Source organism: Galeopterus variegatus, unplaced genomic scaffold, assembly GCF_000696425.1.
Source record: "Galeopterus variegatus unplaced genomic scaffold, G_variegatus-3.0.2 Scaffold22002, whole genome shotgun sequence".
NCBI classification, from domain to species: Eukaryota; Metazoa; Chordata; class Mammalia; order Dermoptera; family Cynocephalidae; genus Galeopterus; species Galeopterus variegatus.
In genome coordinates this window covers 467-12,040 of record NW_007748113.1, presented here as the reverse complement: position 1 = coordinate 12,040, position 11,574 = coordinate 467, and the positions used below count along the sequence as shown (strand labels likewise).

Genomic DNA, 11,574 nt, shown 5'->3' with positions numbered 1-11,574 from the left:
AGGGAGTAGAGAAAAGAGAGGGGAGTAGAAGTATGTGGGGTTTCAGGAGGGAGAAAAGGGGGAGTGGGCAGGGATCAGAGTGAGGTCACTGAGACACCAGGCTCATGCCTGTGATGGGGTTACCAAAGAATGGGCTGAAGAGATCCCTGGACAAAAGGAGTAGGAAAATTGGTATTTATGTACTTCTGTCTTCTTATTCTCACTGCTTTCTCCTATCTCTTATCTTTCTTTAGAGANGCTCACTCGGGAGAGTGCGGTGCTGATAACACCAAGGCCACGGGTTCGGATCCCATATAGGGATGGCCAGTTTGCTCACTGGGTGAGCGTGGTGCTGACAACACCAAGTCAAGGGTTAAGATCCCCTTACCGGTCATCTTTTTAAAAAAAAAAAAAAAGAAAGAAAGAAACATTACCATAATTAATAAAATAATAATAGTGACTAACATTTATTCAACAGCATGTGCCAGGCATTATCCTAAGGACTTTAGTAAATTAACTTATTTAATCCTTACAACTGTGCTATCAGGTAGATGTGGTTATTATTCCTGTTTTGCAAATGAAGAAATACAAGCATAGCAAATTAAAATAACCTGCCTAAAGTTACACAGCTAATAAACAGAGGAAATAGAATTCAACTCAAGCAGTCTGGTTCTGGAGCTTGCAGTTCTAACAGCTACTTTATGCTGCCTCTCAGGAACAAAAGTGAGATGTGCCAAAAGGCAGGCATATATCATAGTAGTTCAGAGGAGGAAGAAACTCATCTGAAGGGAATTTTGATAGTCTTTTTGGATGAGGATTTCCACATTTGAGTTGGACATTAATGGTTTCAGATATTGGGAGATAAGGGGAAAGGGCTTGGTGAGCAGAGGCACAGAGGCAGAAAGCAAAGAGCATACAGGAGGGAACAGTCTAGTTGGTGGGCAGCACATACAAAGATGTGGGGGGGTGTGAAGGTAGACAAGTTGAGGCCAGAGAACTCTGAGAAATACCCCTAAGCGTAAAGCTATATGTTCCGGAAAGGAGAAGAAACATAATGATGAAGAACGTTTCCTTCCCTTTATCTCTTGTAGCCCTTGTTTCTTTTGTTATCTTTTAAAGATTTTATTCATTTATTTACCAGCAACTTCTTTAGGTTTTACTATGTTCCTAGCACTGTGGCAGACACTGGGCCTATGAAGATAAAAACAATGTCCGTGTTCTCTAGGAACATACAGTTAACATGCAACAAGTACAGAGCTTGCTGATTGCTGTAGTAGAAGTGTGGAAGGATGTGCTAGAAAGAAGTGATGGAGTCTACAAGCCTACTTCAAGGAGGCTTTACAGAGACGTAGTGCTCAAAAGATGTGGCAGATGACACTGAGGGATAGAGCAGGCAGAATGAAAAGCAGACAGCATGAGAAGCTTGATAAATATTTCAAAGCTCAATATGATAAGAATGCATAGGGTAAGGAAGGTGAGAGAGGCTACTGTTGAGGTTGGTAAGGGCCCAGAGCATAAAGGGTTTTGAATACCATAGAAAAGAGTTTAGATTTTTATCTTGTGTGTGATGGGAGCCTTTAAAGAATCTTGGGGAAAGGAGTAGCATGCTCAGATTTGCATGTTGGAAAGGTCAGATTGGCCGCAATGTGACAAGGGATTGCAGTGGGTTGAGATTAGAGGCATAGTTCAGGCAAGAGGTAATGAGTGTCAAGTTAGGACAGTGGCAGTAGGGGTTGAGAGGAAAGAAATAGTTGCAAGAAATATATAGAAGGTAAAATTGATAGACTGGTGTATTCCTGAATGTGGGAATTCAGGGAGAGGCAAGAATCTAATAAGATTCCTGGGCAGCTGGATAGATGCTGGTACCATATACTGAGATAGAGAATATAAATAGGATACCGGTTTGAGAGAGAAGATTGAGTAAATTGATTGAGTAAATTGAGATTCATCGAATAAATATTTACTGAGGGCTTTGTTTGTGGCAGGCACTGTGCTAGATTTTGGGACTATATCCAGGGAAGAAGATGGTTAAGGTCTCTGTCTTAATGTTGCCTATAGGGAAGACACATAGGAAAACAAGTAAAGAAATACATTAAAAAGATCATAACTGGGTAACTTTGAGCCTGGGCCTAAGTCATTAAAAGATCAGTAGCCTTCGACTACTGGACAGTTGCAAAGGGAGGTATGGCTGGCTACTGCTCTTTGGGCCTGCTCTCCAACAGAGACCAGCCTGGAGTCCTAGCCCCTTAGGTAGTCCTTTCTCCTACACATTTTCTGTTTGAGAGAGGAGATTATCTTAAATTCTGGGCTCATGACACCTGCTTTAGTCAATGACCTTGGCAGATTGTGCTAACTTGGACCCTGCTAGAGCTGAATGGTAGGAGACAGTGATTGGAGAGTGGTATGTTTGTGATCAAGATTGGAAGTGGTACAGTTACCGGTAATGACCCTGGAGATTAATGGTGGTAATTAGATTAGGAAATTTGGGAGTTGCTGGATGGATTATCTCATGGATGTAAGCCATTGAGAATGACAAAAGGTAGGGATGGGGTGGGAAGGGAGATTATGAACCAGGAGTTTAGGTCTTCATGCATGAGTGAGAGCGGTTGGTGGATAACAACAAGGGAAGCGGAAAGGCTAGTTTAAGAGAATGGTAAATAGAGATTTGGTAGGAGCAGGAGATAGGGAAATAGCAATGTTCTGCAAATGGCAGTGGGGAGCAAGGAGGTCTCTCACCTCAGAACTATTGAATGGAGGATAGGTTAAAAGAAACCAGCCTCTGCTAGAAAGAACTGCAGGGGATGTGAGATGCACTGGAGATATCCAGGATTCATTCACTGAAGACAAGGAAATGGAGAGAGACCTGTGAGATAATGCCAGGTAGACATTCTTGGTGTCTGAAGATGCTGAAAACTCATATATTGTGATTACAACCTTTTTTGGTCTTCATTTTTCCAAATGGTAATGCCATTTTTAGTGTTTTTGCCTACAATTTTATGTCTCCTTGATCACTTATTGAAAGGTAATATAGAATAACTAGTGTCAAAAAACATGTAATGCTACTCACTGTTAATCAAGTACCTAGAAGGGCTCCTAACCACTTATTTTCTCCTCTTACCTCCTGTCTCCTGGGTTAGAATCCTTGCTGGCAGCCAGAGGTTGTGAACTTGTCAAATAAAAAGATAATTTAAGATAGTTTAACTTAGCTCAGTAAAGAGATTTCTTTCTCTGCAATCTAGTATCACTTTATTTTTTATTGAGATAAAACATATTCCCAGTAGAATGAACAGATGTTAAATGTTCAGTTCAGTGGCTTTTGATAATTTTATGTAACCACTGCTCAAAAGAGATATAGAACATTTCCGTTATTCCAGAAAGTTCTGTGCTGATTTCCACCTTTCTGAATTGAAATTTCTTGCCATCTCTAGGATTTTCCATCTATCATGTTAGCATTATGTTATTGTGGCTTCTTTAGATTCTGTATTCATTTCTTCCTTGCAGGAGACTGAAGAGCCAATTGTAGAGTGTCAGGAGTGTGAAACTGAAGTCTCCCCTTCACAGACTGGGGGCTCCTCGGGTGACCTGGGAGACATCAGCTCCTTCTCCTCCAAGGCATCCAGCTTACACCACACATCAAGCGGGACAAGTCTCTCAGCCATGCACAGCAGTGGCAGCTCAGGGAGAGGAGCCGGATCACTCAAAGGGAAAACCAGCGGGACAGAACCCACAGATTTTGCCTTACCCAGCTCCCGAGGAGGCCCAGGAAAACTGAGGTGCAGACAGGGTCTCCAGAGAGAGAGAGCCACAACAGGGGCAGGGTTGCTGACATTTTAATATCACAGGAAAAGGGGAGTAATGGGAAATCTCCCATCTTTGATCTAGGATAAATTAACTCCTTTTCCTCACCATTTGTTCTTCTATTTTGGGTTTGCTTGGGAGGGAGGATGGAACCCTGTGGCAGGTGACTTCATTGGCAAAGAAGCCCCTGAGAAGAATGTGGAAAACTGGCAAGGGGACTTTGGGACTGATGGGCACATGCTCCTACCATTCCTATATTCTGCAGCCTACACGTTTTGGTTGGGAGTACAGGAAGTTTGAGGTAGTGACCCCAACTTGATGCATCCCCTAGGTTTTTTTCATCTCCTGCAGGTGTCCATAGTCTGAAGTAGAGAAGGCGGGAAGAAATGGGTGTGCTGTTTTTGAGGGCAGCAGTAGGAAGCTTTATCAGGAGGGAATAGACTTACATAGACAAGGATGTCCTTTACCTGTTATCCTACACTCCCCACTCCCTGGTTGAGATTTTGATGGGGGGTGTGTGAACCAGCTTCCTACTGCCCTGAAGACCCAGCACATGTAGGCCTGGCATGTAGTCTGAGGGCCAAGGGGAGATTGTGAAGAAAGGATCCAGTAGCAGGTGCTATCAGACTAACTTGTCTTCATTCTCTAGTCCTAGAAAAGGGGTCAGTCAGACAGGGGCGCCAGTGTGTGAGGAGGATGGTGATGCAGGCCTTGGCATCAGACAGGGAGGGAAGGCTCCAGTCACGCCTCGTGGGCGCGGGCGAAGGGGCCGCCCGCCTTCTCGGACCACTGGAACCAGGTACCCGGGTAGTGTGAGATGTACTTAGTCTATGACTTGTTCAGGAAAAAAAGGGAGTAGAGAAAAGAGAGGGGAGTAGAAGTATGTGGGGTTTCAGGAGGGAGAAAAGGGGCCCACACTGACTGGGGAGTGGGCAGGGATCAGAGTGAGGTCACTGAGACACCAGGCTCATGCCTGTGATGGGGTTATCAAAGAATGGGCTGAAGAGACCCCTGGACAAAAGGAGTAGGAAAATTGGTAGTTATGTACTTCTGTCTTCTTATTCTCACTGCTTTCTCCTATCTCTTATCTTTCTTTAGAGAAGCAGCTGTGCCTGGCCCCTTGGGCATAGAGGACATTTCACCCAGCATGTCGCCAGATGATAAATCCTTTACCCGTATTGTGCCCCGAGTGCCAGACTCTGCCAGACGAGCAGACATGGTTCCTGGTGCTTTGCGTCGTAGTGACTCTCCAGAAATTCCTTTTCAGGCTCCTGCTGGCACCTCTGATGGCTTAGATCCCTCCTCTTCAGGGAACAGCTTTGTAGGGCTCCGTGTTGTAGCCAAGTGGTCATCCAATGGCTATTTTTACTCTGGGAAAATCACTCGAGATGTTGGAGCTGGAAAGTATAAATTGCTCTTTGATGATGGGTACGAGTGTGATGTGCTGGGCAAAGACATTCTCTTGTGTGACCCCATCCCACTGGATACTGAAGTGACAGCCCTCTCGGAGGATGAGTATTTCAGTGCAGGTAATAAGAGAAGTAGAGTCTGTAGAGATTTACTGTGCCCTGTGGAAATACTCTGTTCTGTCAGTAATTACCAAGATATTTACCTCAGCCTGATTACTTTTAGGGGGTCTCTAAAGTCAGAAATTCCATTCCTACATCACTGGTTACTCATGCCACTTGCTTTTTTTGTTGGTTGTTCATTCGATGCTTGTTTGTTTTTGAATAAACTTCTTATTTTGGAATAGTTTTAGATTTTCAGAAAATTTGCAGAGTACAGAGTACTGCTTGTACTAAGAGTTCCTGTATACCCTTTACCCAGCTTTCTCTAATATTAACATCTTACATTAGCATGGTACATTTTTCAAAACCAAGAAACCAACCTTGGTTCATTACTATTAACAAAACTCCAGGCATTATTTGGATTTCATCAGCTTTTCCATAATGTCCTTTTCTGTTCCAGGGTCCATTCCAGGATACCATATTGCATTTAGTCGTCATGTGTCCTTTGGTCCCCTCTGATTTGTGGCAATCTCAGTCTTGTTTTTCATGACCTTGACAATTTTGAGGAGTACTGGTCAGGTATTTTGTAGAATGTCCCTCAGTTTAGGTTTGTTCAATGTTTTCTCATTAAACTGGAGTTACGGGTTTTTTAAAAGAATGCCACAGAGGTGAAGTACCCTTTTCATCTTATCATATGGAGGCTGGGTGTGATGTGTGTAACACCCACATGGCACATACTACATGATTACACTGGTGTTAGCTGTATCTCTCCACATTTAAGTTAGTGTTTTTCTCTTTCCATATTCTGTTCTTTAACCACTGAATTATAACCTGACTACTGACCTTGATGGGAGCCTGGTGGGTGAGTGTGGCAGATATGTTGAGATATTGTTGCTTAAAAGGAAGTTGTTAGTGCTTTGTTTGTATGCCTGCACACCCACCACTTATTCTCTGGTTTGAAGAATGGTGCTTTTTTATTTTTATTTTTATTTTATTTTATTTATTTATTTATTTATTTTTCCTTTTTATCTTTTTTTCATGTCCGGCAACGGATCGCAACCCTCAGTGTCGCGCCCGTACCGGACCAGGACCGGCAACGGGATCGCAAACCTCGGTGCTGCGCCTGCACCTCGCTCAGCCAGTGAGCGGGAACCAGTCTGCATGTGGGATCCGAACCCTCAGCGGGAGCGCCGCCGCGCTCTCAAGCGGCGCACTGTAGCAGTGCGCCACCGGGCCGGCCCCTTATTTTTATTTTTGAAATAGCTAGTATTTGGTGATGGTCAGGGATTTGTGTTTGTTATTACTATTTCATGTGCTAGTTCTTTGAATATATTGTCTCCTTTCTATGAACTAATTTGAAGCTAACTATTTGTGTTTGTCATTTAAAAACATCCTTTGTGGGGATTTTTTTGAACATGAAGTGGGATACAATTGGCAAAAAAGCCTTTCGATTGAAGTCTCTCCAGGCTCTCTTGTATTTGGAATCCTCTGAGTAGTTGCTGTTTGCCCCTTTGTTTCATTGTTAAATGAGCCATTTTATTTTCTAGTTCTGGATAACACTTTTAGCTAATGTGCCATCAGTTAAGTAGCACATGGATTGGGGTTTTTTATGACCTATGACTCAGTTTTCGTGTGTCAAATGTATTAGTTTCTCTTTCAGGTATAAAGCCATTCTTGGAGGCCCACACTGGCTCTTTTAAAACAAAGATAGATAATTCTGTATGCAAAGTGAATCATGACATCAAGGGGTGGAGATTCTGTGTCCATTTATTGAGGCTATCTACTACTATCAACATTAGACTGCTTCTAGTTCTAGTAGCTCTTCATTAGTGTGAAGTGTATTGTTGGCTTTGGGCTTCTTTATGCTTTTGAGGTAGTCTTTGTGATTTAGTTAGTGATAGAGATTTAAGCTAGGAGATAAGCGAGGGGCAAGAGTGATTCTGTGGCATAGATAAGGAGAGAACTGAGGCCTGCCTTCTCCCGTATGTTGTTTTCCTTGGTGGGGTTGGCTCTGGATTTCTTTTAGCCCTTCATTCAAGCATGGGCTAATGGGAGAGAACAAATGGACCCTTCCATTCATAGGAATGAGATAGTGTTCAGAGTAATGTCTTGTTTTTATATTATACATGTGTTGTGTGTGTTTGTCCTCTAAATTGTTTATTGGTTGGTACAGGGGAAGGAGTGTCCTCTTTCACAGGATTGAAAACAGGTCTTGCCCAGGATCACACAGCCTGGTATAGCAGCAGGATTAGAACCAGGCCAGGTCTACTGAATTGTAGCCCAGTTTCCCTGTACATCCCACATTGTATTCCTTCTAAACTAAAGGACTTATCTTCAGGTTCTGAATCAGAGCAAGAGCAGGAAGTAAATAGGGAGGGAAGATTAGGCTTTTTCCTTTCTATGTTCTATATCTCTATTCTGATTTTGCTGCACAACAGATACAAACACACACACACACACGCTCTCTCTCAGAATAGTGTCATTTTTTACCTACAGCTTAACTAAAGACCTATCACTCAGCCTCCAAAGAAACCAAGAAGGAAGAGTTTAGTAAGTTATAATGGGACCATCAGGAAACCACATGCCATTTCGCTTCAGGGGAACCATTTGAACCACTAACAATCCATAAAGGCTGGCTTTGGATTATGTCCAGAAATTTACCTTGTTCTAATCCCAGAGTAGTAGTTACATATATTCTAAGTGTTGTTACTGTTTGGGATTGACAACCAGAATTTTGTTAAGTCCTAACTTCAGGGGTCTCTGAATTCCCTGAGGCCCTTGTAAGATGGTGCTATGCAGCCTTAAACAACAGCAAGCTTCTTTTGGTTTTTTCTCCCCAGGAGTGGTGAAAGGGCATAGGAAGGAGTCTGGGGAATTGTACTACAGCATTGAAAAAGAAGGCCAAAGGAAGTGGTATAAGCGAATGGCTGTCATTCTGTCCTTGGAGCAAGGAAACAGACTGAGAGAGCAGTATGGGCTTGGCCCATATGAAGCAATAACTCCCCTCACAAAGGCAGCAGATATCAGCTTGGGTAAGAATTTTGCTTCCTGAACAACTGTGTTTGGGTCCCTGCTCTGCCTACAGTTGGAGGAGTGGTTTCTGGAGCAATCAGTAATGTTTCCCTAACTCTTATTTTACCTGTATGTGGCTTCTCAGATGGTGGTGAGCTGTCATTTTCTAGTGTTACTGCCTTATCTGTTTCCTTCCCAGTACCAAATAGTAAGTCCTTAAGGTTTTTCTGGCCTCCCCAGTTCTATAGGGGACCAATGGAACAGAAAATATGATGGCCTTAAAAAGAGGCTTCCTGCCCCCGTGGGAAGTGGCGGAAAGGGCACTGTGGTATCTAAATCAGACTTTGCCCAGCTTCTTGGAGTTCAGGGCCTCAGATAATGGGATTTGACCAACCTTTGGTGTATCCTACTGTAGATAATTTGGTGGAAGGGAAGCGAAAACGGCGCAGTAACATCAGCTCCCCAGCCACCCCCACTGCCTCTAGCAGCAGCAGCACAACCCCTACCCGTAAGATCACAGAAAGTCCTCGTGCCTCCATGGGCGTTCTCTCAGGCAAAAGAAAACTTGTCACTTCTGAAGAGGAACGGTCTCCCGCCAAGCGAGGCCGCAAGTCTGCTGCTGTGAAACCTGGTGAGTGCTCCCTCAGACCTCATTCTCCCTCCAGACTACAGCAGAATGCGGGGTCGCCTGCTGTAAAGATGGAGCCTAATATGTGGCAATGGCTCCTTTGTCCTGGCTACAAAGTTGGGGTCCAGTACAAGCCTACAGGTGGTAGTCAGAGGCAGCTTACTATATTCCCCTAACCTCCGTCCTCTCAGCAGCCAGTAGGGGTACATAGGAGGCCAGGTCTTGATCACAAACATTAGTTGTCTTTGTGTGGGTTCTAGGAGGGAGGGAAGAAGTATTAAATTTTAAGCAGATTCAAAGTAGGTGAAATTTGTCTTAGATCTCTTCCTTTGCCTGCATCATCTTCTGCTTCCTGGAAACTCTGTTCCCCTCTCCCTTGTGCTAAGGATTCGCTGGCTTTCTCAAACTTCCTATAAAAAGGTTGTACCTCAGCCTGTACCTCCCCTTTTCCCACTTTCCCTCAAACAACCCCTTTCCAGTCCCTGATGTTTGATATTAAGAGAGGAGGTCAATCCATCTATTGTTTATTAAGTCTCTGCTATGACCCAGACAATGCGGCTGTGGGTTCTGCAGATACAGAAGTAAAGCCCTCAGTCTCTGCCCTGATGCTACTCTCTCGGGCTAACAAACTGATGAAATTCCATTGGTTGGTACATTGTCCTGGCACCAGAGCTCCTTTTGTTTCCTCTGTATTTGAGTTGTGTCATCTCCTTATCTGCCCAACATCGTTGCTATGTTTCAGGGTATTTAAAAACAATAGTTAACTTTTATTGAATATTTACTGTGTGAGGCATGGAACTGAGTTCCTCATACATATTACCTCTTATATAATTCCTGTGAAGTATAGGTGCTAAAATATGTTTTCTAGTTGAAGAATCTGAGGCACAGAAAAGTTGGTTAACTTTCCTAAGGGGACAAAGTAAACTAGGATTCAAACTCAGTCAGTCAAGACTTCGAAGTCCAGCCTCATATGTGTACATCATATTGCCTCTGAGACTGTTGTCTTGCTGCTGGTTTTATTTTAGGGAGGCATGCATGACGTGTCTGTCATCTTAGCCTCCTAATGAACCTGCGATTCAGTTTCTCCAAGTCAGGTATGTTTTCTTCTTCAGGACTTGTTGGGGCACTCCTAGCATGGGTGTTCTGGGAGTCTAGGACTGGCTGGTTCACTTACCTACCCAAGTATTGGAAACTGGGAAAGTTGAAGCAGGCTGTGTTGAAGTTGCTCCACCTATGCGTAAAAATACTTTATTACCAAGTATTCTCTGTGCCACTCTGCTGAGGGTCAGAGATGGGGTGGGAGGATCTGCTGGGGATATTTCTTGGTAATAAAAAAGTGTTTTGTTTTGTTTTTTAAGGCTGCTTCAAAATTTCACATACCCTGGGGGAAATCAGAGCACTGGGCAGAGAAAGTGGGCTGAAGATTTCCAAACACTTTTCACACTCACCTACTCTGAATTAGAACCACCTCACTCTTCAGATGACCTCAGAAGTATTTGGTTTGCCTATATAAAAACAATACTAGTTGATTTTCATTAATGAAAACTATACATTGTCATGACTCTAAAATTTAAATATATAAATTTGTCTTCATTGTAAATTTGGTCCTAGGTTGTAGGCTATTTAGAATGGTTGGCCATAGCAGTGGTCTTTGTTCATAGCTCAGAAATGTTCATCAGAACATTGCCTAGCCATCAGATCATGCTTGGTCCTAGGGCCTTTGCTCAGGCAATGGTCTGTATCCCTCTAGTAACTGTGCCTCTGTCCTTCCCAGGTGCGGTGGGAGCAGGAGAGTTTGTGAGCCCCTGTGAGAGTGGGGACAACACAGGTGAACCCTCTGTCCTGGAAGAGCAGAGAGGGCCTTTGCCCCTCAACAAGACCTTGTTTCTGGGCTATGCCTTTCTCCTCACCATGGCCACTACCAGTGACAAATTGGCCAGCCGCTCCAAACTGCCAGATGGTCCTACGGGAAGCAGTGAGGAAGAGGAGGGTAAGGCCCTAGGAAGTCCTGGGGGCTCTGCCATATGTGGAGGAGACAGAGCAATTGCAACTGGGATCTTGGTCAGGGAAGTGAATATTGATTTGTACCCTGCTTCTTGGTTTGTAAACTGTTTTCATAAAATTCTTCTCAGTGAGTGTTTCCTCAAAATCCTGTGAGGCAGATGGGAGATAGATCTTATCCATTTTACAGATGAGGAAATAAGCTTGGAGAAGTTAAATAACTGCTTCTTGCCCACAATAATGGCAGACTTGGGACTAGAACACCATGTTCATTTTACCATACTACAACTGTCGTAGTCAATCAGGTTTCTAAATGCCCTGCCATCTCTCCCATTTGTCTTTCTAGGGGCAACTGCCAGAGCAAACCCACGTAGAGGGTGAGGTTCATTCTCTTGAGGTCTGAGTGTAAGATTGGGAATGTGAGGTTTCCAATGCCCCGGGGTTATTAGAAAGAAATCACTTCTAGGCCTTTTCAACTCTCTTCAACCTTATACTAAATCTATATATTACATTTCTGTGTTGTCTGTTACTTAGTGTTTGAGTGAAAGTTGCAGTGGGGAAAGGTAAAAATTATTTCAACAGTCTGAAAAGTGTGATATAGGAGAGAGATTGAGCAGATACAAATGTATACACTATAATATGATTGAC

The 11,574-nt window shown here is 43.5% G+C and overlaps 1 protein-coding gene across 1 annotated transcript; it reads left to right on the top strand.

The window, feature by feature from the left end:
* Positions 1 to 3,429: 3,429 nt before the first annotated feature.
* LOC103583344 (tumor suppressor p53-binding protein 1-like) lies at positions 3,430 to 11,322 on the top strand (the record flags this gene model as incomplete). The annotated part of the gene is made up of 6 exons (XM_008564682.1): positions 3,430 to 3,752; positions 4,427 to 4,576; positions 4,876 to 5,306; positions 8,126 to 8,317; positions 8,713 to 8,928; positions 10,700 to 11,322. Coding segments are annotated over 6 exons (1,695 nt in total), but the record flags the coding sequence as incomplete, so codon positions are not given.
* Between the last annotated feature and the right edge of the window lie 252 nt (positions 11,323 to 11,574).